Raw genomic sequence first — 26057 nt, 5'->3', positions numbered from 1 at the left:
TTGCCTCTCCCCAGGGAGTTGTGGACAAGAGGGGGGATTTTTTCCCAGAGAGTTTAAAGTGCTATTCCGTTTACAATTTTGACCAGTTCTTGAAAATAGTAGTATGGTTTGATGATGTTAGCTATTCCCATTTCCATCAGTAATTAATTGGGTATTGCAAGTAATATCTAGTTACTGTTTCTCTGTATTTTGCTTTGAGAGATTGTTCCTTCTTGCCATGCACTGGAAATAGAATTGAAATCTGAGTTTTGACATCCTTCAGTTTTGAAGTGTTTCACCCTAGCAAAATAGGCAGTTGTTTGCATTTCCAGTAGGTATAATGGTAACCTCGCATCTCTCGCTAGATACATCCAGAGCTCCAGAGAAAATTTTAGGATCTTTCAAAGATAACCCATTCCAGCGCCATTGCTGACAGCCTGGGGATCTCTGCTCCTTCATGCAACAGATTCCATTGAGTGCAGCATGAAAAATAGGACCAGAAACAGCAGGGCAACTTCTAAGGCCATACAATGAAGGTGAAAATAGGCTGGTATGGCGGACACTTATTGAGTAGAGGGCTGAGGAGGAGGTGGCCATTGGCCAGGCAGGTATTGGATGTATAGGAAACCCAGGACCCGGACAGTTCACCCAGGCAGTCAGCTCCCTCTTCTAGCTTTTTCTAGCCAATAAATCAAATTTAGTTGGCTCTTGGGGCATTATCTAGTTCAAGGGTTCTCATACTTCATTGTACCATGACCCTCGTCTGATACACAAAAATTACTGTGTACCCAGAAGACAGCACTAAAGCCTTAGCATGTCTAAGCCCTGCTGCTCTGGGTGCGTGTGGAGACCCAAGACCAACAGGCACATGCAGGTGGGCCAAAGTCAAAGCCTAAGGGCTTCAGCCTTGTGGTAACCTGAGCCCCACACTCCAGAGCTGAAGGCCTTGCTTTTGGCCCCAGGCGATGGGACTCAGGCTTCAGTGTAAGGTCCCCTCATGTCTGATGCCAGCCCTGGCAACCCCATTAAAACGGAGTCATGACCCAGTTTGGGCTACTGACCCGTAGTTTGAGAGCCACTGATGTAGCTGATAAAGGGAAACTCTCAAAGCCAACGTGTTTGCCATTTTAAACTCTCATAGCTCAATAAGGATTCCCGTCCATCCATCTATCCATGAGTAGCGTCATTTCGTAAGTGGGAGAGAAGAATTACTTAGTATGATAGAAAAGGTATTTGGAAGAAAGGGATAAAAATAAAAAGAACATTTATCTTAAAAGCTGCCTGCCAGCGAAGTCCCTATGGGTGTGGCATAGTCGCCAAATTAAATGTAGAAAGACCCATCCATGGAGACCTTTAGAACTAAGTAGGGCAAAGTACTAGAAAACACACTGTCAGTAATAATCCTTTAATGGTCTCTGGGTTGATGGGGTAGAAACAAACTAATCTTCTCCTCCATCTTTTTGATATCTGAATTAACTAGGCAATGAGAACAAACTCTCAGCTAGATGCGTGGCTGGCTGCAAATGAACAGAAGCACTTGATTTTGCGCCTAACATAATACTGTTAAGTTTTCTATTGGGGATCCCTTCATTTGCACAATAGCAGGTGTTTCTGGAAATCAAATTGGGAATAGACTTCAGAAGAAGACTGATTTCCTTTCTTTAACGAAACTGCAAAAACTTTTATTGTCAGTATTATCTTTTAGGTGCTTATGACTGCAATGGAGGCTTCCAAAGAGTTATGTGTAGCTGAGACAGGTGTGTTGAAAGGGTTCGCTTTTGCTGCATCATAGAACATGGGTGTCCAACCTTTTTTCATTGGGGGTCACATGGCAATTTTTTACATGTTCTGGGGGCCAAATACAAAATAATCCAAAACTCACCCCCACCAACCCCCAAGCTTAACCTCTCTCAGCCCCAAACCCACCCCCCAGGCTTAACCCCTCGTAGCCCAAAACTGCTGGCACTCCCCCCAAGGCTTAACCCCTTTCAGCCCCAAACCCAGGATTAACTTACACAGGAGCTGTGGGTGCTGATGCCCCCCACTGCACCTTTGCCAGGCCATTCTGAGCATGGCTGCATGACTCCCCCCAGCCCTTCTACTTCCTCCCTCACCTGCAGTGCATGCGGTTGTCTGCATTGCTGTGCTGAAATAATGGGACTTAATTTAATTAGATTAATGGACACATCCCTCCTGCCAGCTGTTAAACGAATTAAATTAGAGTTTTACTCTTTCTGTGCAGCAGGGCATAATGAAATCTCATAGAGCTGGAAGGGAGCTTGAGAAGCCATCAGGTCCAGTCCCCTGCACTGACAGCAGGCCCTGTCACCATCCCTGACACATTCATTTGTTTTTTAAATCTAACCTGCCCCAGACCCTTGAAAGAGTCCTCAAGGACTGAACTCACAACCCTGGGTTTACAATGCCAGAGCTCTAACCACTGAGTGAGCGGGACTCCTCAAAGCACTACATGCAGCTTGGAGCCACGCAGCCGGCTTTCAAAATGGCACTGCTGCTGGCTCTGCAGGCTGGATTGTAGCTTATGGGCCATGTGTTGGACACCCCCGTGAAGATGAGATAACTAGATGCATTCAGCATGTGTTGAACAAAGCATGGTATCAAAAGAAAATGCTCCTAAGTACTTGAGAAGTTGCTCACGGCCATCAACTGAAGCCACAGCTGCTGTAGGGAGAAGAGAATTTTGCCCCATGAAAGAATGATTATCTAATAAAGCTTGTGAGTCTAGCTCTAGCTTTCTGTAATAGCACCGATCACAGCCTAATGGTACCTCTTGCTGACAAATAGTGACATTTGTGACACTGATGTTAGTACCTTGGTGGAAGAAATTATAAGGGAGTTCTCAGTTTACTTGATTCTGCTGGTTTAATAGTTCAGAAGAAAATAATTACTGCTTAATCACAGGCCTTTTTTATGGTGTTTAGGAAAGGGCGAGAAGGGCTTGTTTAACTGTCTGTATTCCTATTGTCAAAAGCTTCATGCTTTAATAAGAAGGTCACAACAATAGTAATAAACTCTAGAGTGCCAGTTTTTAAATGAAAAGGGTTTAACAGCATCAAGACAGTTCCCCACTCTGACATCCCGAGTGCAGAAGGTGGGGGCCTGCAAGAGACCTCAAACATACCTGGCTTAAATGCTTCCCAAGGTCACAGATTTCCCCAGCCTTGGGAGGTAGCTGCCACCACCTCAGTGCAAAAAACAAACAAACCTTTTTCGAACCCAGGAAGACTCAGTTGGGATGTCTCTCTGTGGGGTAACCCCAAGCCCTTAACCCTCCCTTAGGAGAAGCCTTGGGGGCAGGGGGAAGACACAGAGAGAGAGAAAACAAACTGCAATCTCTGGTAGTTAACTTCTCAGTTTTAGGCATACATACACACAGAACCTCCTCTGCCTTCCAGGACACAAGATTCAAATCATTGCCTTAGGAAGGTGATTTTATTAACAAAACAATGAAGCCAGACTTGTTAACGATACTTGGTTGCAGAGCAACCACAAAAAAAAAATTACAGAGCGACTACAAAAAAAATTAAAACACAAGAAAATTACTTGCCTGGGATTCAGTTTAAAAGTTACAGTGTACGGGGGCGGGGTGGGGGGTGGTATATCAGCCAGTCTGAGAGAGTCCCGCACCAAACCCAAAATAAAAATATACCTCATCACATCTGACTAGACTTTTTCTTTCTGCACACATATCTGATATTCTGAGATTTTTCTTGAGGCCTGAACATTACTGAAAACTTCCAAGCCTGGTTACAGACTTAAGCCATTCCTTTGTCTCCCCTCTCCATACAAGAGATTTACCCAGGAAATAATTGCTTCAATTCAAAAATCCACCTTTCCCCATTGGCTTACTGTCTGCTGGCCAACACAGAACTCACTAGCTCAGGGTTTAACCCTTTACGGGCAGTTTAGTTAACTGAATACTGGGATGTCTAGAAACAGGGTAGTAGCCTTCCCATCCATCACAGACAGTGCTGGCCAACCTAGTCCACACTGGCTGTGATTTCTTCCTGAAGGTCTAGGATGGGGTCAGCAACCACTGGCACGGGTGCCAAAAGCGGCATGCGAGCCGATTTTCACCGGCACACAAAGAGGGAGCTCAACCCCACCCCTTCTTCCCCATGCAGCTGGGAGCTTGCTCAAAGCCATGCTGCCTGTGGTTTAACAAAAGACCAGTGAATGCTACCAACCTCCACCTACACAGTAAAGCTCTGCGCCTTAATTTATTTATTAATGAAGCTGTCGTAAGTAGAGCTATTAGTGACTTTAAAAAGCATCACCAGCACTCGGACCATACATAGAGGTCAAAAGATCAAATTTTGTCCCTCTGCCTGGGAAAGTTACTGACCATTGTTCTAGGTTTTGGAGAAAATATATTTAATAGAATACATACGTGTGATAAATTCACTACCGAATACATGAATAACTAATCCAGGTTCCCCCACAGTCATGGAATACCATGACTCAGATGCTAGAGTTTTAACTGGCTGAATCAAGGAAACTTTGAAGGATTTGCTTAGGGAGCAAGATATCTTCCTTGGTCACTCGGCTGAATTGGAATTGGTTAGTGGCCATAAGATCCCTGTACTTTTGACCAGCGTACAAGTGCAGACAGAGGTGAAACCGGCTAAGATAACTGTTGCTGTTGTGCCAGAGAATTTTGCACCATTCATTTGGGAAATGACTTATTTCAAGGGGCTGCAAAATTCCCAGAGGTTTTTAGCTGCAAGAAGGACTCTTGTGCTGGAATCCCAGTGGAGGTAGGGAAATGCCAGAGGGCTTCTGGAGGGAACAAGAGAATGTTTCTCTGATTTTTCTCCAACTGAACTAGGCATTTTACTAGATGGAGAAGTGGTGGTGGAAGCCAGCTCTGACCCGGAATTATTGCCTGGTACCATGGGGTCTGTCCAAGCTGTGAGGTGTTCTAGAGAGGCAGAGGAACAGCAGAGGTCATGTCCATCCTTGGGATGCACAAAGAGGTGCATCGCGGAGAAAAGTTTTCAGGAAGAGGCTTGGGTCTAAGAAGCTGCTATGGGAGCTAAAAGACCCAGAAGACTGTTATCTGAGAGTCTTGCCAATGAACAAAGAGGAAAGAATGCAGCGCTGTCTATGGGAGGGTCTGTCATGGCTGGGAGCCAGCAGCTGGGCAGGGGGCAGGTGGCCCAGAGAAGAGGGAGCAAAACTGTTGCTCTGGTTCTGTCAGGAGAGGCTGGGAGCTGGGTACTGGGTACTGTAAACCCAAGCTGCCCACTTGTCATTCAGCTTTCAAGGGGGAGTGGTAGATCTGGACTCCTAGACTCTAGGGGTCACTGCTATTAGCCTCTTGGGAGCAGAACCTGGGAGATCGATGGGAACCCCACTGAGTCAAATTGGCAGCACCTGACAAAGCTAACGCTATCTCTGGCTTGTAAATTCAAGCTGGAGCCCCAGATCTCAATGAACTGTTAATTTGGAAGGTACAGTAAACCCTCGATTTTACGGATCCATATTTAATGAACTTCCCAAAGTTCGCTGGGGTCCATAAAATCATTGCTTCCCCCCCCAACAAAAAATTAAAGGATTTGCCACTGGTGCAGCCTGGAACAGCCACCACCTCCTTTGCCAGAGGCGCCACGTGTACATGGTGGCTCCAGTGGCGGCTCCACTGGCAGCTCCTGCAGGCCATGTGGTCGCCCCTCCAGCTGCACATGGTGAGGCAGTTCCGGCCACACGGTGGGGTGCCTCCAGCCATGTGCGGCAAGGCAGCTACATCCGCGTGGCCAGATGCTGTGAGGCAGCTACATCCGTGTGGCCAGATGCCTCCAGATGCATGCAGCAAAATGGCTCCGGCCACACGGCTGGGTACCTCCGGCTTTGTCTCTGAATGTCAAAAGTGGCTGTATTGAGAACTCTGCTAGTGGTGCTTTTGGAGCATTAAAAATAAGAATGATTAGAGCTCGGGTACAGCTCTAAAAATGTTACTGTGTGAAACACTGTGCATGCCTCTAGCACTCAAACAGCTGAATAGAGTTTTTTGGCAACATTTCTGAACAGGTTGGTTGATTTGTTTGGTTGCTGGTAACAAACCTGAGGTATCAACCCAAAAGTGGCTTTTATTCTGGCAAATCAAGTGTCTGAAAATAGGAGCTTTAATGAGCATTTCCTGTACTGCATATTTGTTGTTCTAGTCTTAATTTCTGCCTTGTTAACAAAGCATCTCTGCGTTTGGCACCACAGTTCCTCAATGGATTAGTCTTGTGTATCTGCAGGGATTCATTATTTTTTAAATGCAGAACAGTGGCACTGAGATTCAGTGCCCTGTGATTTTCAGGGCCTGCTCTGAGAGAGAGCATTATGTGGGACCAAGAACCTAACTAATCTAGAGTTTGCTGAAATTCTTTAGTTTTAAAAATATTGGTAACATGTTAAGGTATATGACTGGATATGTGGCTGAAGCTTTCAAGGGCAGCCAGGGGAATAGTATCACAACAAAAAAGCAGTGAAGTAGGACTTTAACGAAATAATTTATTAGGTGAGCTTTTGTGGGACAGACTCACTTCTTCAGACCATAGCCATACCAGAGCAGACTCCATATTTAAGGCACAGAGAACCAAAATTAGTAATCAAGGTTGACAAATCAAAAAAAAATTATCAAGGTGAGCAAATCAGAGATTAGAGGGGTGGGGAGGAGGGTCAAGAATTAAATTAAGCCAAGTTTGCAAAAGAGCCCCTATAATGACCCAGAAAATTTGCATCCTGGTTCAAACCACATGTTAATGTGTCAAATTTGAACATGTTCCTCAACTAACATCATATATGCCATCATGTGCCAACAAGGCCCAGATGCTTTGTATATTGGAGAGACTTCAGACACTCTGAGACAAAGAGCTAATGGGCACAAAACAGACATAAAAACACTCCTGATCCACAAACCAGTCAGCCGACGTTTTAATGGAGTGGGCCATTCTGTTAATTACTTAAGAGTTTGCGTGTTACTGAAGAGGAATTTTCACACTACTTTGGAAAAAGAGGCTGCTGAGCTCTCTTTTATATTCAAATTTGACACATTAACACACGGTTTGAACCGGGATGCGAATTTTCTGGGTCATTATAGGGGCTCTTTTGCAAACTTGGCTTAATCTAATTCTTGACCGTCCCCCCCACCCCACCCCTCAACTCTCTGATTTGCTCGCCTTGATAATTTTTTTTCTGATTTGTCAAATTTGATTACTATTTTTGGTTCTCTATGCCTTAAATATTGAGTCTGTTCTGGTATGGCTATGGTCTGAAGAAGTGGGTCTTTCCCACGAAAGCTCACCTACTAAATTATTTTTTTAGTCTTTAAAATGCTACTTTACTGCTTTTTTGTTTTGATAGTATATAGACTAGCATGGCTTTCTCTCTGTTACTAATCAACGAGAATAGGGTGTGTCATAGATTATACCAAAGCATCTTACTATAAGGCCCATGAAAAGGCTGCATAGGCAGGAACAATAGTGCTGTTATTCAAATGCGTTCCTGCTTTTCCTTTTACTTAGTAATCTAGTTCTCTTTTGATAGCTTAGTAGCTGCTAGTAGTTTTGTACTCACCTGCTTTCTGGAAGCAATCTGGAACCTTCATGGCTTCATTAACCCAGAGAGAGGCTTTCCAAGCCTCCCCATGGAGCAGAAACTTTAGTGATTCAATTTCGGAAGTTTGCTCTTTTTGTTTTGTAGCCACCGAAAGAGGAGGCGAGTGAAGAAAAGATGGATGATGCTTTAACCACTCTATTTCCTGGCCAAAAAAGGAGGATCTCTCACCTTGCCAAGCAAGGAAATGTAAGTGTAGACCTCATTAGCGAGAATAAAATTCGGAGACAGTGTTAATGAATTTCTCTCCCGCCACATGATCAAAATGTGTTAGGAAACAACACAGACTATAAGTGAAACAGCCAAAACATAGAGCAGATGATTATGAAATATTTGCAGTGGAACTCTGATACTTGTAAGTTTTCTTTCCCCTCTGAATAATTTTACTCTGAAATGCAGTTTTACTTCTAGTAAAGTTAATGGCAAAATACTGTCAGCAAAAATAGGTACTAACCCTGTAACTGGACTGCACGCTGCATGTTGTGATGCAATGGTGCAGTCTGGGATTTTCACGTTCCACCAGTATAAATCAAAGTTACTGGGCCATTTGTATTTAAGATAACTTATTAAGTTTTGTCTTGCCAAAGAAAAAAGGTTAACAGTGTGTGTTTATCTGAGTCAGAAGCACTTCAGATCTGAGGAGCAGTTTTCCTTGTTTGTAATTGCTCCATTTTATCCCTCTAAGTAATTGATTTTAAAACTTTGTTGTACGCATCTGAATTAAAAGTATCTTCAGAAAACAAGGCAACAGACTTCATCATTTTCTTTCATTCGGATTTTTCATTTGTTTGCCTTAATTTTTCTCATCAGTTGCTGAGGACAGATTATTCAGGGTTGTACTGCACCAACAGTGAAGGTTTAAACATCGATTAGACTAGGATTTCCAAAATGATTTGTTCTTTCTTTCCATTCAGTCTGGAAAAGGATATTTTTAACATGTTAAGCCCTGAGGTCAGTGCCATGCATTTTAGCTAATTACATATCTTCAGCCAGTTCACTTGTTTGATAAAATTTTAAGTAAGCTAAAGAGATAAGAGATTGAAATAAATGGGTTGGAAATTCATTACCTCAGATATTCAGTGTAAATATGTACATGTTACACATTTATGCAGCATTAGATAAGTTTTCTTAATGTAGCTATTGACCCCAAAACACTTTTCAGAGATGTGAGGTAGCCATAGTGCAGTCACTGTCTATGCAAACAACAATCATGGTGTGCTCAGCAACAGTCTGCACCCAGACTTGGACATTCAGACATGATACATAAAGAGAATGTTGACTGAAAATGGTGTTATTGCTCATTGCTTTCATGTCATGCCCTAAGATCCTTAACTTTTTCCTTTATTGTCAGAAAACCTTTGATGTGTTTTGCATGCAGAATTAGTCCCAGTATTGCTACATTTATCCCAATGGTATTGAACACATGTTCTTTGACACTCACATCTCAAAAACTAAAGTAAAAACCAAAGAAAAGGATGTGTCTTCTAGTTAAGCTTTTGAGAGCAAATTTGAGGGTGAAGAGGCAGAAAGCCTCGCCTTCAGTTCTACAGTGATCTGAAGCTGTTGTCTATTGACTGTTTACTCCGACTGCAGTTTCCCGACATCAGTGTGTGCAGTCCACATCAGACCTCAGCAACACAGTGTCTGCTGATTAGCTTCCTAGTTTGCTGTCTCAGCAAAGAGGCCAGGTATTTAATGAATTGTAGGGCCCACACTCCCTTCTGAGACACTAGATGTGCACACAGCTGTCAGGTTTGAGGTATGTTGACTGGGAATGGTGGGGAAGTTTGCACTGCTACTGCCTCTTTGGTATTTGTTCCCTTGCTAGAAGGTTTCATTCTTCATCGCTATCTGTTATGGCACCTTTCCTGCATTGTGAATTCACACATCAAAGAAAATGCATGTAACTTTGGTGTTTGAATTGATCCATGTGCTTTCAGAAGGGTGGTGTTCTGATGTCTGCACAGACTTCTGAATTCTAAGCATTCTATTCTGATCCTCCAAATGCAAGTGAATTGAGTATTTAAACAAATTAAAACTGAAGGGAGCTGCCTGTAATGATAACCATTCTGGAAAACTAGCATGACCTCCACTTCCATCAGTTGACACACACAGACCTTTGTAAACAAAGTAAGGCTACGTACATGCTACAGCTTAGGTCCATATAAGTTAAGTCACTCGGGGCAGGGGTGTATGTGTGAATAATTGCTGACTCCCAAGTGATGCAGGTTGCCCTATTGTAAGTACTGGCATGGATAAACTGTGTTGGCAGGAGAGCCCGCCTGTGGGAGCTGGAATACTTAAGTCAACAGAAGAGCTCTCTCCAGTTGCTTTAAAGCATCTGCACTAGCAGAACGGCAGTGTGTATGTTCTGTAGTGTAGCCATTAACAGGGTTGCCAGTTTTGATTGGATGTGTTTCTGGATTCTTTCGTTAATTCCTGGAGACTTCAGGACAGTCCTGGAGGGTTGGCAACCGTGTAACCATAGTCTGAATCCAGGGACCTAGAGTAGTAGAAGAATCTCAGCCCTTTTCTCCTCTGAATGAAAGCCAGAGGGTGTGTACTTGAGCAAACAAACAGGATGGTTTTAGAGTGCCTTGTATTGGTACAGGCAGATGTCCCAAGCAAGCCAGTAATCCGGCCGTACCGCCCACCAACTGCCCAGGAGGTCTGTTACCGGAGGATTCAGCTGGCACAACAGCAGGCACAACAGCTGGCTGTGGCAGTCCAAAAGGCCTCTCTTGCCTTGCCAGGAGGAAAGAAAAGGATTGCTCATGTGCCAAATCCAGCGCTTTCCACAGCAGCAAAGCAGAGTAAGTCACCACTGGCTTCTGTTATCCTCGGTCCCTTCTCCTGTTAAAATGACACGGTCTCCTTAAAAGTGCATTAAAGATCATAAAAAGACCAGGTGTTTTACAGTGGGAACACAGGAACCCAGAAACGTTCCTTCAATTGGGGTAGCATTAGCCAAATTCAGATATTTGTGTGATGGGCCAGAAGTCAGGGACGCCCTCACCCACATTGAAAAATCCTGTTTGTTTTTTTAAAGGTCAGAAACTCTAGGAAGCACCTTTATGAAATGAAAACAAAATGCATGCTGTGTGATAAGCATGTTTGTTCCTCAGCAAGGTGGTCCAAAACAAAAGACTTTCCTGTTCTGTTAGCTAGACAAGGATGCTATTACCATGTTTCCATTCTCTTCACTAGTTAGGTCTAGTGCATTTTTATATCTGCCCTTAGATACGGATATATTTTTTTACCAACTTGTTTGCTTTTTCAGTATGTAGCATATTACAAAGTTCAAGCTAATCTGAATGTTCTGAATGCATGCCAGACTGATGTTAAGCTGGCTGGACAGAAGTTCAAGACTTGTAGAAATTGGCAAATTTCTGAATGCAGCTGGTCTTGTCTTCTTTGACTTTCCTTCCTCAGTGTTCCATCATTTTAATATAATGACCTGTGATACTGCTGCCTTCACAAACATAGTTATGGTACAGGAAGCTGGATTTTCATTTTAAATGCTGGAAGAGAAGTTATGAATTTGTGTTCCACCAGCCATGACTTGGCCTCTTCTCATATTCAGGGTTCAAATTGTAACCTTTGCACTTGAGATCAGAAATGTTGTCAAAATAATACTAAAGTTTTGTAATTTTTCTGAATGGCTTTTCGATTCTCTCTCTATGTAGTTCTAATTCTTTTTATAATTGTTCAAGACAAAATTTCCCTGAGATTGTAACAGTAATATTGTCAGCCTGTAATCTCCCAAGCCCCTATGAAATGTCTTTAAAAAAAATTATTTTCTGTTGAGTTCTTGTTTGCATAAAATGTGTTATGCATTAAGTTTTCATGTTTGTTGGAAATGTCAGCGCACTATTTGTAATTGCACGCCAGTGTCTAGGGTTCCACTGGGCAGAGTGCTTTCTGAAGCTAGTTAGCAAACTAAGCTTCCAGACAATTTATTACTCTACCTACCACCTTCTTTTCAGCATTCAGTGAGCGTTGAATCTTCCTGTTGGGTACGATTTTCGCTCTTTAGTCACAAATGACTTTGCCTGTTCCATGTTCATATCAACACTTCAGAGTGACTCATATTCAAAAAGTAGAAAAATCTGTGTTTGATTTTTTTTTTCCAGGATAAAAGCTTTAGCAGGATTATAAGTGTTACTTTCCTACTCTAAGACCACCTTGGGTCTTGTCAATACTTACTGCTATCTCTAGCCATACTGATGGCAAAGAATATTGGGGGATTAGAATCTAGAGTCCTCCATTTAGGACTTTTTGGATAAGAATATAGGTTTTAAAAAATTACTGGGCTGTGACATTACGACATAGGATTGTTATGTAGGCCAGTGAAGTCCTGACCCCACTGAAGTGAGCAGGGGTTTTGCCATTGATTTCAGTGGGACAGGATTTCACCCAAAATATATTTACCCTTTTGCTTTTCCCTTACGATATTGACTCCGTATAAGGTGGTTTCTGCTATCTAACTTTCATGTTGTAAATGTCTCCTTCCTTCCCTGCATTTGTGGCTTCAGTGAGATCCTTTTTTAATGGCTTTTCTGGTATCTGAGGGCTTGTCTACATGATCACTTAAGTCACTGTAATTTATGTTGCTCAGGGGTGTGAAAAGGACCCCTCCCTCCAGTAACATAGTAGTGCCTGCGGGCAGGCATACACTGCAGGGACAGTACAGTAACTCGGATCAGCATAGCTTAGGTCTGTTTACCAAAGGGTCCACATCAGGCTAGGTCAACAGAAAAAACTTTCCCCTCGACTTCCCTTACTCTTCTAAAGACCACAGGAGGGTGACCAGAGGTCAGTTTATCACATCTCTACCAGACGGGATAAATCAGCTCCCCCCCCTCCCACCCCGGATTGATCAGTGCCCTATCGATCTGGCCCATAGTGAAGATGTGTTCTGTGATATAGCTTCTGCCTCTCCTTGAGAAGGAGTAAATCAGTTGATGGGAGAGTGCTCACCCATTAACGTAGCACACCTGCAGCAGACACACTACATGGGTGCAGCTGCATCAGCATAGCGCAGTAGTGAAGACAAGCCTTGAATGCCATTGGGAGTGGGTGAGTCTAGAGCTTGGCCTCTCTGAGCTTCTTCCCTCTTGTTGGGTCAAAGAGGCATTATTTCAGGAGTAGGACAGGGACTTCCAATAGCAGCCAAGAATTCTTCTGCTTGGTTGATGAGTGAGTCCATCTGTGACTACTAAGACCATCTTCTGATACTCTTAGGGCTTATTAACAGTGGTAGTCCTAAATGCCTTCCTTTGCCATTTGAAGACATGACAGTCATGCATCCAGTATCAAATGAAAGTAACTATTTTATTACATCAGGTGTAGTGGAAGAAGAAGAACCCAGGAGCATTTACAGTGATTACATGTAGGAGTGAGACAGCGTATAATTTTTACTCGTGTTCTTTACATCAGAGCCACAGCGTCTGTAATTGTGATGCTAACTCTCAAGTCAAAGAATACCTGCCTGGCACATTTCAGTAGAAACTTCAGCAGAAAGTCAATCATCACTCTATGGGTTAGACACATGATCTGATTTAACGGACCAACTGAGTGCTTTCTCCATTGATGTGGCATCTAAGCCCAAAAAATTAAATTTGCCACCTTTCCTGCATCCCAATCTGCAGTACTGTTGTCGAGCTCTGTGGGGTCAGTCTGATAAGTGAAAATGAGTACTGTGGATGGGATTTCTGTCTAAATTCGCATTTTCTGTGTCCTGTAGTCACTGTGGGTGTTAAGAAAACCATTCCTGTCAGCAGTGCGACAGTCACCAATGTGTCTGAGGCACCCCCTCTTACCCTGAAGGCCCGTACGCTAGCTGGTATGACGTCTAAGACTACTACTACTGTCGTACAGAAAAGAATAGCACATGCTCCCAGTCTACAGGTAAAATGTACTCTTGGTATATCCAACCTCTCTCTGTAGTATGGTTTTCCCCTTCCATACGAGCAAACTAGTGTGGAATGAACTGTTGTGTACCTCCAGGCTCCCAGAGCAATGCAATTCAGATAACTGCTGCCAGGTTCTAACTGGATTCCCATTCTTAGTGTGTTTGACCTACACAGGAGCATCTACACAACTGTAATGCTTAGTGTGGCTCAAGTATATAAATATACAAATACTTCAGCAAATGCTTCTCTGATCATTCAGCTCATCGTGACCTTGTGGGCAAAAGTGGTTTCTGTGTAATAATAACCTTTTGAAACCCACCTGGATGCATCTGCAACTGAATTCTAGTGTTAAAACATACTGTGACGTTATGTCAGTTTTGATTTCCTATCCTGTGCCTGTATTTTGTTTGTATTAGCTGTGCAGATTTTTGGTGGTTTGGCCTTGTCATCCTGTGTGTTTGAAAAGTGCCAATGTTCCCTCTTAATATTTTCCATCCATGAGTGGAACATGTTTATCTGCACCAAGGCATATATGGATGTGCACGAGTAGACATACATTCTGGCAGCAGTGGGTGCTCTGCTAATTAGCTGGGCAGCGTTTGACTACCTCCAGGGTGGCTGCCCAAGCGCTCAGCTTACAGGGAGCACTGGCTACAGCTCTCTTTTATTGGACAAAGAGCGTGCATTTCAATCTTGTTAACTCAGTTGAGTGAGGTCTTGTCTACACAGAAAAGCTTTGAGTTTTTTTTAGTTTTATGCAAGGTGTGAATTTAAACGGGCCTAGTTATACCAATATAGCCCACTTTGTGGACACTTTTCTTCCGGAATAAGAGTGGCTTTTTTCATTTTAGCTCAGACTCCTTCCCAACTGACATAAACTAAATTGTAAAAAGCATGTTGTTCTTCGAGTGATTGCTCATGTCCGTTCCAGGTTGGGTGTGCGTGGAAGCTTTTTGCCCTAGCCAGCAGTCATAGGTTCAGTGCGGCGCCCCCTGGAGTGGTGCTGATATGGTGACCAATATGTGCACTGCCCGATTTCCCCTCCCACCCCCACCCAGTTCCTTCTTACTGCGCTGCTGGTTGTTGGAGCTCTTCCTTTCTCTGCTCACTTCTTTAGCTAGTAGCCCACTGTCGTGTAAATAGTTCTTGAAGAAGCATAAATAGTTTTAGCATTTGATTGTTAGTCTTACTGTTTTAACTTATAGCTGAGGTGGGGCTTTCTGTCCCCCTTGGTGCTGAGGAATACCTGACTCCCCAGGCTTTAAGACGTGTTCAAAGTGCGGCAAACGTATGCCCAGACATGTCCCGCATTTGTAGTTGGTGTGCAAAAAACGCACAAAGACAGGAAGTTCAATGGTGTAATTAAACTTACGAGAACCTCAAACTGCAAGTATGGAAATTCAGTGAGGTTGCCAAATTCTCTTAACTAAGCCCCTTAGCATGTTGCCAGCCTCCCATTTTACCTTCTTTGCTGGTGAAGTATAGGAAATGTGCACCACAGACTATAGGTTTTATGTTTCATTTCATTCTGTCATGTCTTCGATACGAAGTATGATGCTTTGTCACACACTAACTTTGATTCTTTTAATGTAAGTGCTACACTTTTCATGGTGTGGGAGGCTTTTATATGTAGACATCCCAGCTTTGTGTCTAACACTACTCAGACTACATAGCTGCCTTTTGGAATCTTATGGTCCAATTCTGCTCAGCCATAACAAAGCATCATGAAAATATCACTACCTCTTTATAAATAAAAATAGCATGGTGGAGCAGAGCAATTGCAAAGGTTATTTTTGCAATTGCAGATGACATACGTTGTACCAGGCTTTGAGAGGATTTTCAGAAAGGAAGTCACAGCACTATTAATAACACCTGGGAAACATGAGATACCCATAGCAATTTGTTGTTCAAGCCCTGCACAGTGTTTTAATTCCTTTCTTTTTCTCTTCAGAGTGCTAGCTTAAAGAGGCCGGTTATTCCCACTGAGTTTGGTGCCAAAGTCCCAACGAACATTCGGCAAAGGTATCTCAATCTCTTCATTGATGAGTGCCTGAAGTTCTGCCCTTCCTCCCAGGAAGCGTTTGACAAGGTCCGTGTTGGCACTCGCTTTTCAGTATGAAGTTTGGAGCTGTTGGTTTTTTTCCTGCTTGCCATGATAATTTTGAGTTATGTTTTCTAGCTGTGTTGAAGCCAGTGATGCTTATTCAAGAGTGAAGTAGGTTAAAATAAATACAATCCAGTGGACTTCCACCTTGCTCCCCGCTGCGAGACCCATTCATGATCCCAGGGAAAACTCTTCCAGGTTCTTGACTGAGAATTTGGAACAACCAAAACATTAGATTCTAGGAAATCCTTCCCAAGTTTTATCATGAGCCCAGAATCAGCCTCTGTAGATAGGTGAGTGGAGCAGACATGACTTGTGAAGCTCTTAATTCATGTCACCTCACTGTTGAGCTTCGGTGCCTTGATTTTAAGGAGAACCATAATATCCTGCTAACGTAGCATTAGGATTTACTAAGGGAGAGTTGAGAAAATCATGCGCTTCACTTTGAGAGAGCCTGACCATCAAGAGCAGCTGGGTAAATTCAGAATAGCATACACCGTATGTTTCTGTCTGGTGCCAAACAAAGTGGATGAGGTTTGTTCTTGTGGCATCTCCCCCTTTCCCGCTCACAGTAGATGATGCTCCTATAGCAACCAGAGCATGGGTCTGAGGATGAATGGTTTCTGGCTGCCATTCTGGATAACCTCTTGCTTTGCCTGCTTCGTGCCTCTGTGCTTTGATGCTGCTGCTGGAGAACCAGTGAGCACCTTTTCCTAAGACAGAGTCCAGGGTTTCACTATGAATGTAACTGTCAAGGAAACATTTTTCATGGGAAAAGACAGCTTCCAGTGTCTAGTGTTCATGTGCAGCCCCTCCATGACCTGCTGTTAATTCTGTTCTCCCCCAAGTAAGAGGACCCAAGACCGTTCTTGAACTAGGGTGTTTTGCCTTGTATCTTGTTATATTGCTTCTGAAACCCTTTGTCGGTTCCAGTTGTGTGGCCAGTCACTTGGCCGGCACAAGAGAGTGATGTGTGCAGGAAGAATTGCTCCTCTGGATATGCTAATAGAGCAGGTGGTAACGAACTACATTACTTACAGGCTCTATCAGAGGAGAAGGTGGCTTATGAACGCAGTACCAGCCGGAACATCTACCTGAATGTGGCAGTGAACACATTAAAGAAGCTAAGAAGTCTAGTGCCCAATTCTCCACCTTGTGTAAACAGTACGTACTGCACTGGGGATTTTCAAATCCAAAACAAGGATGGGATTAGAGGCAGCAGAGTGAAACACATTGGAAAGAAAGACCCTTTTCTCAGATGCATTGTGCTTGAAAGACAGCCAACTGGAGTTAGTTTTACTAGACCACTTCAAGAGGAAGTCTGCAATGCCTTGTGGGTAGCCTGTTTATGCATAAAAGGAGATCATACCAGAAGAATTTTTTTTAAAGCCCAAGTTCTTTAAAATGAAAAGTCCTGCTAATGGAGTAACTTTCATGTGGTGCCTTCAAAGTGAGAGGCTCGTCCATCACCCCAGAAATCTGTTCCACGCATTAAGCTCCAAGAGAGAAAAGAGGAGGGTTAAGACATTTCATTATTGGCTTTCAAGAGGGTACATTAAACAATCAATTTGTGCTGTTCTGGTGAAAAAATGTTCTGCTCTCAGCTTCTCTCCCCTTCCCCCCAGTACTTTTACAGTCATTAGTCAGCGAGGCTGAACTTTGGGAGGCTGGCCTTTTGGAGAGCTGCCAGCTAAATGATCAGAACAAAGCACCTGTGAACCATTATCTAATGTATTCCCAAGTGCCCTTGTCAAGAAGGGTGAAAGATTCAGTGTGGAAGTCTGGTTAGCAGAGACTTGGTGGCAGAGCTGCACCTTCCATGGGCTTCTTGTTAGGCCTTGTGAAGTGGTTTGATAGGAGAGGAGGCAGGTGGTGTCTTTGCAGAAATGCTGCTGAAGTGAATTCTGTCTCCCCTCCCCTTTCCAGGGAAAGCCTTGCTTTCCTAGCTACAGAACTGGTGCAGTGTGTTCTCTTCTCTATATTGCCCGCTTGCACTTAGGGTGTGTTTCTGCCACATAGGGGTTCTGTGAGGCTGACGAGCTCACCGTTCCCATGGCTGAATTCAAGCCTGCAGACTGGCTACAGTGCCCCCAAAGGATTGTGTGGTACAGACTGCCCAGCATGTAACTGATGGGAGTAGGCTGTAGAACTGTACAGACTTTCTGGCTGCCCCTGGGAAAACAGCAGTAGGCTGACAGGACAGGCAGCCATATTCCTGTGACGGATTGGAGTGTTCCTGAAAGCACCAAACAAATTCCAGTTCCTGAAGTAGAGAGAAATTCCCAGAGTAAATCAAACCATCCTTTTTCCAATTACCCAACCTGTCTGTTTCCAAGCATCCTACTGTGTGTCATGCCCCAAGCCCCAGGAATGAAGTCTACCATTGAAAGGTGGCCACTGAGTATTTGATCCTTTATTGTTCCTGTTTCCCTTCTCCCGTTTGCTGCAGAGATCAGTAACAGGAAGGTGGTGTCCCATGAAGCTGTGCTAGGAGGGAAACTTGCTGCTAAGACAAGCTTCACACTAAACCAGTCGGGGAGCTTGCGGGCGGAGGACTTGAAAGGTAAGTCCCTTTGATTTAACTTTGCATGCTGCAAGTCAGAGGAGTGAATGTAACAGAGCTGGAGCAGGGGAGGGCAGCATCAGGCTGATTGACGAGGCAATGTGGTTTCATCGTCAGGTCCCAGCTTTGCATGTTATCACTTACCAAACAGTGCATGGCCTATACTGCATGTTAAAGTCTGTATGAGCCACAGGCTCTTTCACTGTGGTGACATGCTTGGCATCCAACCCTGGACCTTGGGGAGAAAAAGGAGTCCACCTCTGGCTGATGTGGACTCTGGCTGCCGTCCCTCTTTTGGACTGTATCTTGGAGGTCAGTTCATTGAACTTGCCCACATGGCTTTTGAAGTAACATCAACAGGAGGTCAGCAAACTTGTTTGATGTGTTTGGATTTTCAAATGCAAATCTGACTTGCCATTTTCTGTACCTGGGGTTACTTAGGTGTGCTTTAGGTCCATCAGCGTAAGGGGATATTGTCTGTATTCAGTGTTACTATATCTCCATTTGTTCTGTGGGACTCTTTCAAATGGCTTAGCAGCATTGTACTAAAGGGCTCGATTGTATGCAAAGGGTTGTGCCTGAGCATTACCATTATTGGATTGAATCAGTTGTACACACTTCAGTAGCCAAGAGATGTAGACAGGCTGTTGGAAGATCAGTGAAAAGCCGCACACATTACTAAGCAGATGGGAGGGAATGATATGTGAGGAAACGTTGGCTGGATCTCTGTAGCTCACCTAAGCAGCAGCAAAAGGAAACGCAGTACTCTTCAAGTATTTGAAGTGTGTAAATGCAAAGCATGGAAGGGAGATACTGTGCGTGGTACTAGGAACAGAGGAATGACATTAACAAAAAGGAAGCTTAGGCTGAGAATAAGGAAGAAACTCCTGTTAGTGAGATCTTAGATGGCTGTGGGTGTGGTGGACGGTATGTTGTTCGTCACAAGTAACCATATCTTGGTTAAAACATTTTAAAGATCAAAATAATGTATGAAACTCCCAAGTGTGTGCTCCAGCTAGTGACATGTTCTAAAGTCTGACCCTTCAGAGGAATTCGATGTTGGAATTTGCTTTAACAATCTGAGGCCAAAATTTCAAGTCATAAGTGCCTGAAATTAGTTGCTGAACAACAGTACAAATTGGGTCATATACGAAGATGCCCAAATTTGAAAAAACAGTCTTAGAATCTATTCTTGTGGTTTAAATACTGAGAGAAGACTTGACAACCGGACTCATTGTGAGATGCCAGGAGTAGCACAGGCGCTGCTTAGAAAATGGTTGGTATTTTTGCTGCTTCAGTGGTGCAACATCAGCCTTTCCTTTGGTACCTAGGAGCTGCTTTGTACAGAAGACTGAAGGAGTATCTCCTGACAGAGGAGCAGCTGAAGGAAAATGGCTACCCAATGCCACATCCCAATAAACCTGGCCGTGCTGTCGTTTTCTCTGTGGAGGAGAAGAAAACGACTGACTGTAAGCTCCGCTGGCAGTTGTGGTCAGCAAGGCTTGTTAGCCAAACTACAGCTGGTACTCCTCATGCGTTCTGTAGCCACCCTCATCCCTCAGGATGAAGGTGCAGGCTGAGGACACTACAGGTCCCAGCACGAGGGTATTCACTTTCATCAGGATAGAATTTCATATGGTGGGACCCAGTGTCTCTGCAGGCCTCTCCTTCCTACCAAAGATGAGGGCTGCTGCAAATGACTCCCCATCTTTCTCATTCCTCAGGTTTCCTGTCCTGGAACATGCCTCACATGCAAGAATCTTTTCATATCCCTTCCTCAGCTGGGTGGCTGGCATGTCCTCAGAGGAAATGGCCTGGATTACAGTCACTGTCCTCCACTGTGTTATGGAACATTACTGAGTTATAAACATCACCAGAGAAAAGTTCGTTAGCTCCGCAGATATTAGCATGTGATTTGATGTCCAGCTTTGGCTGTCAGCCCTGAGGGCGGCAAAGGTTCAGTGCTTTTAGCAACAAGTATGTAAACTTCAGTATTGGAGTGGAACACCTTTTAATTGTGTTCACACTCCCCTTCCTCTGGTCCAGCAGATCCCCTGAGCTCCTCTCTCTCTCTCTCTCTCTCCTGCCCCCCCCGCCCCGCCCCCGAAATAGTGAGTGTCTCTCTTTGGAATTCAGAATGTCCTGGGGCTTGTAGGTCATCCAGTGTCTGAGGAGGGCAAATGGCAAAATTGTTTCACACAGCACCTGTCAGGGAGCCGTTAAAGGGGTTTCCATATAGGAACTGAAAACCCAGCTTGTACCCACAGGAACTGAGGGAGACTTACTTTAGGACTCAAACAGCGTCACTCTGAGGGCTTAAAAAGCATCTGGTGGTGCCTGATTGGGTCCCCAAATGCTGTGGCAGGATTGAGTAGTGCAGTTTTCAAGTCTGCCACTTGGGGGCTACCACTACATGTAATTTTAAAGACCTTTTAGTGAGGAACAGATCTGATTTTCTGAAAATAGTGTCCATTCGGCAGAATTAAACTTCCTTTTAAACTAGGAGGAGACCAGGGCCTCAGAGATTGAGTAAAATGTCTGGCCAAAGTAAAAAATATATATGGTGATGCTGAATTTATATGAGCAGATAAGAGTCTTAAGGAACTTTGTTAGCAGAGGCGGTCATTTAGTTATGGAGAGAGAGTTGAGTGCTCCACCATGTGCCCACATTTGTGCTGTGTTTACTGATGGGTCCCTCATGGAGGTTGACTGGCTTCAGTACTGTCACAGACTGTATTAAATGCTTTATTTTCTGAGCTGACCAATCATTTACCCTTACTTAGTCCTGAATTCATATTATCTAATGTGCCGTTGCAGTTTCTTGTAAGTGGATGGTTTTGTAGGTGTGTTGGTTTTGATGCTGTCCGTAACTTAAGCCATTGGAAATATACATCATAATGTTATCAAAACATATTGAGTGAAAATATGAAGTAGATAAGTTTTCGTGAAAATTGTTCAGGATTGTTAGTTAAAACACTGTCATGCTAGAATGCCAGGAATTATTGTACTTAGGTTTGAGATATGGCTATCAACCTTTTGACTTTGGCATCTGCCTTGTAGTCTTTTAATAGTGAACAAAGCAGAAAGTGCAATCAGAAGTCCCTCAGCACCGTGTTTTTGTGCCTATTTCCTTTCTGGTGACACACACAACTGAGTTTTTAATCACTTGTGGCCATTAAGAATCTTATGGTTTACTTTGGAAAGAGCAGGGGTAATATTCAGGGATTTGGGCCAAGTTCCAAATGGTGAAGTTCATGTTGTGCTTTGCTGAAATGCCTTGTGAAGTTCTATGTTGGTGTTACTTTGTGGTGTGCTGTTAGTGTCATGTTTCACCCCAGAGGGAGCTGCATTTCCCCATGACAGCAAAAGCATAGCAGCATTTTTAGTAAGAAATGTAACTCTTCAGACTGTAGTCCAGTTTCCATATGAAACCTTGCCCCTCTCCACCCTCCTTTTAGTTGCTTTTAACTTTTTCAAAGTCCTCTTGAGCTGAAACTTAGAATACTTGGTCTCAGCCCAAGATTATTATTTTTTTTATTTCTTGGTAATTTTGACTCCTTTTGCCTGATGATGCCAGGGTGGGAGAAATACTAATTTTTCTCTGCATATTCTAATTGGAAACTTTGTGCTTTCAAACACCTAGAAGATTCACACTACACTTGTTTCACGATTTGTGATAAGGGGAGAATGCAAGCAAAGTTTGAAGAAAATTGGTTCAATATTTATAACATTTTGGACACTTGAATGTGATGATGTGGACAGGTGCGGTGTATATTTTCTCCATCTTTGTTCTATGCAGTTTCTAATGTGGCTTATTTGGCCCATCCTTTGGTATTTAGGTGCATGTAACTGTCTCTGAGCACAGGTCATGGTAAGAGCGACAGCATTCCTTGGGTTTAAGTTTTTTCTTTTTGATGAAATTAGGGAAATTAAATGCAAAACTTAAACATTAATATGGCAGAAGACTGAGAATTCCAGCATACAGGATTCAGGATGATCAGTTAATGTTTCAGCTGCAAAGTTGGCTTAGCCATGTTGTACATGTATATACGTGGTATCTTCTAATCCTGTATTTCCAGGGTATTTTCTGAGTTATTGTGGTTATGTAACTATTCAGAATACGCAGGATGTATATGAGGCCAGAACCGAAAGTGCAAAAAACAAGAAGTCCTGTGGCTCCCTATAGACCAACTGATTTTTTGGAGCATAATCTTTTGTGGGCAAAGACCCATTTCATGAGATGCATTGGAGATGCATTTTGAGCCTTTTCATTCCCAGTCTTCCCAGCTCTAAACACCTAGCAAAGCTCTTTCCTGTTTCTTTCTGACAGTAAAAAAAGGGAGTAGTTTAACAGACTGTTTAAACTGGCTTAAGTGTGGACTTCCCAGTCAGCTAACACCCCTTGTTTTAAAGCTTCGTGCAGAGTTTGCTGTCGCTGTGGCACTGAATACATGGTCTCAGCATCTGGAAACTGCATTCGCAAAGAGGAGTGTCTCCATCACTGGGGAAGGCTGCGCAAGCAGAGAGGTGGGGCGTCTTCAGTAACGGTGCCAGTGAAACGTTAGCTGTGCCTTGCTATTTAACACCTGTTCCGTTACTAAACTTAATTTACTACAGAAGCTAATTTTTTTGTGCTTTGTCACTTTTTTGTTTTCACCAAAATTGTGCACTTTTGCTGCAAACTGGCAGTGTGTAATTTTGCCAGTCTGTGGCACAGCACATTGCAAAACAGCATTTCAAGTCGACGTGGCAAAATGTGGTGTTTAGCAGGCTGTGGTGTGGTCCAGGATATATAACGGTGTAGCTGGAGCAAAAATTTAATTTAAGGAAATAGTTCTTCCGCTGTACTAAGCACTGATCGTGCCTTAGCTGGAGTACTGGATCCAGGTCTGCGCACCACACTTTGGGAAGGATGTGGACAAATTGGAGAGAGTCCAGAGAAAAGTGATTAAAGGTGTCTAAATCATGACCAACTAGGAATGACTGAAAAAACTGAATTTGCCTAGTCTGGAACAGAGAAAACTAAAGGGGGACCTGAGAGAAGTTACGTAAAAGATGGTTGTAAGGAGGAGGGTTATAAATGGTTTGTTTTCCTTAACCATCACCAGTGTGCCTAAACTGCAGCAAGGGAAATATGCTAGAAATTAGGAAAAACTTCTGTCAAGATTCTTAAACACCAGAACAAATTTCCACAAGCTCCCTAGGCATCACTGGAAGTTTTAAAGAACCAGTTAAACAAAATCCTGTCAGGAATGATGTCAATAATACTTAGTCTTGTCTCAGTGCTGGAGACTGGACTAGATGATTTACTGTGGTCCTTTCCAGTCCTGCCTGTCTATGATATTGCCCTATGGAAGTTCTCCCGCAGCCCTCCCAGGTTTTTTGTCTTCCTTTATTAAACCGCTTTTCCTTTTAGAATAATGGCATGTGGGCTTTCAAAATAGGGTCAGGCCATCTCTAAAGATAGTTATAATCTGTTTGAAGTTGTTGCAAAAGCATGTACTGTACTGGTGGAGGCAGAGAGAACTTCTGCTACCTACAGGCTGATAATTATTGTGTGCAGTGTTCTGCCTTTCAGCTAGTTTCCTTTCTAGAAGGCGGGTGGGGAGCAGTGTAGCAGAAGGATGCACTAACCAGCTCCAGTGATGTAACTCTCTCTATAGTGAGTAACCGTCAAAAGGAGAATCAGCCAGTGAAAATATAAACTATTCAGAAATAACGCTGGTCCCTGGTGGATTAGTTGTATCTACTGTATCAGTCTTTTTGTTATTACATGAGAGAGTTTGTAAGGCTTAGTGTGAACAATACAAAGCTGTGATCACTGCCCCAAGGAGCAGAGTGTTTTCAGTTGAATTCTTTCCCAGAGAAAGGCCTTCTGAATTTGAATCTTTGCTAGAGCTTTCAAGATAGCCCTTTGCACACAGAGCCGCATCATTCATGCCTCTGGTTCTCTAGCCTGTGGCTAACCAGAGTCCTTGCTACTGAATCTGTTTCCCACTGTCAGGGAGGGGAAGCTTGAACACTCCAGGTTTTGTGGCTTTACTGCTTAGTATTTTCATATAACTTCTCTAGACCTTTCCGCACATGAGTCTGAAAACATTATGTTCTGTCTGCACAGTAGCTGGGAGGTCTAGTGACTGGCTCAGGTGGACAGGTGGGCTCTAGTTCTGTTCAAGCTAGTGCCTAAAAATAGCAGAAAGGGGTCCAGCTCATGCTAGGTATTGAAGTACATGCCCAGGTAGTTGGGTGGGATTGTACTCTGGTGGCTTGCTCTGAGGTCTAACCCTGGTCTCTTGCTGTTTCAGTGCCAGGGGGATGGGAAACACACTACAGCTGCTGTTCAGGAGCTGTAGGTTCACCAGGATGCCAGGTGGCCAAAGTAAGTTTGCTTTTTTCCCTCTCCATGATCCTGATGTTCTGTTGCTTCTTGCCTTGTGTGCACTTTCAAAAGACTCATTTGTTTCTTTAGGAAAAGTAATTATATATTCAAGGTGCACGGTTATTAAGAGGTTGGAAATGTTCTTTTTAAAAAATCATTTGGCAGGAGATGGGTTTCTACCTGGAATTTGACTGACTTATTCCAGGTAAACCGTCCTGCATGGTACCCTCAAGAAGTTCAGATCTGCCCGAGCGGGGTGAGATAGCTCAGTGGTTTGTGAGTTCAACCCTTGGGGGGTGCTATTTAAGGATCTGTTGCAAACAGATTAAAAAGAAATCTGTCAGGGATGGTGATAGGTCCTGCTGAGAGGTGAGGGAACTGGAGCTCTGAAGGTCCCTTCCAGTTCTATGACATCAGTATATATCCCTGTTGTTAGGGTGGGTTAGAACTCTAGGACATGGGAAGCTCAGAAGCTTGACGCACTCGAGCTACAAGTACAGTTACTGCTATTAGCATTACAGGTTGAACCTCTGTAGTCCGCAATCTCTCATCCAGCAACATCCGTAATCTGTCATGATTTTAGCTAGCTGGATGACCACTTACCATTGGCATGGCCAAGTTTCCCATGGTCACATAAGGTTTGTTTACAGCCACCAGTCCTGGCTCTTGGTGTTCTGTGCTGTTCTTAGCTGGAATTTACCCCTAAATGTCTTCAAAGAGCCCAGTAAGCAGTGGGAGTGTTGGTAATGTTGCTGGACAATATTGGCCTCTCGTGGTCTGGCAAATACTTTTGTTCAGCACCGGTCACATCCCAAGGATGCTTGACTAGAGAGGTTCATCCTGTACTTGGAAACAGCCACATGGCACAAGGCAGCCTACACTGAACAAGTCTCTCTCTCTCTCTCTCTCTCTCTCTCTCTTTCACAAAAGCCACTCATGTTATGGGGTGGGAGGATGGGTTTTCTTTCCTCTACGGGGCAATCTTGTTGTCCTGGTTTGTTCTGTCCTCCATCCCAGTGCTCCTCACACTAAGCACTGCTTCCCCCTTTCTGGACAGGCACTGAATGGGAGAGTCCCTTTGGAACCCATAAATGCTGCTCAACAGATGGAAGTGATACTTCTATCTGAAACCAGATGAGGAATCGTGCTTGGCTCTCTTGCTCACAGGAGCGGAGTATTGTTCCTAGCCCTGACCTAGGACCACTCTTAGGCATGAATGTCTCGAGCACACACCCCTGCTCCATCAGCTCCTCCCTTCTCACTTATTTGTTCCTCTGGCTTCTCTGTTACTAGTTTTTTTGGGGTTTTTTTTAGGACAAAGAAACATGGTATAGAACAAAGCAAGAGGGAACACAGAAGAAGCTTATTGAGTTTTATTTGGCCTCAAATTTAATCAACTTCAAAATGTCTGATATGCCCCCTGGTTTTTAAAATCTGTAGCAATATAGTTCATTGTTTCCTGCCCTGTTTTTGAGGCCCTTGATTGGCCCT

General features: G+C 43.6%; 1 protein-coding gene across 2 annotated transcripts in view; it reads left to right on the top strand.

Moving 5' to 3' along the window:
• The window catches only part of REXO1 (RNA exonuclease 1 homolog), a 70625-nt gene that overhangs the window by 31788 nt on the left and 12780 nt on the right, over positions 1-26057 (top strand). Inside the window, exons 3-11 of one of the 2 annotated variants that reach the window (XR_012642642.1) lie at positions 7693-7794; positions 10217-10418; positions 13352-13515; positions 15472-15609; positions 16665-16788; positions 18074-18187; positions 19519-19656; positions 19912-20164; positions 22601-22714. Coding sequence is in view for 1 of the 2 variants with exons in the window: in XM_074978292.1 (XP_074834393.1) it covers positions 7693-7794; positions 10217-10418; positions 13352-13515; positions 15472-15609; positions 16665-16788; positions 18074-18187; positions 19519-19656; positions 22601-22714; positions 24493-24566 (1170 nt within the window). In the remaining variant the exon portion in view is untranslated. Of the gene's footprint in view, positions 1-7692; positions 7795-10216; positions 10419-13351; positions 13516-15471; positions 15610-16664; positions 16789-18073; positions 18188-19518; positions 19657-19911; positions 20165-22600; positions 22715-24492; positions 24567-26057 lie in introns of those variants that run through there. The other variant, XM_074978292.1, reaches the window with a different exon arrangement.

Source organism: Carettochelys insculpta, chromosome 27 (genome assembly GCF_033958435.1).
Source record: "Carettochelys insculpta isolate YL-2023 chromosome 27, ASM3395843v1, whole genome shotgun sequence".
Taxonomy (NCBI): domain Eukaryota; kingdom Metazoa; phylum Chordata; order Testudines; family Carettochelyidae; genus Carettochelys; species Carettochelys insculpta.
Note: the sequence above shows the minus strand (reverse complement) of the source record. Positions and strands in the feature narration are given on the sequence as shown.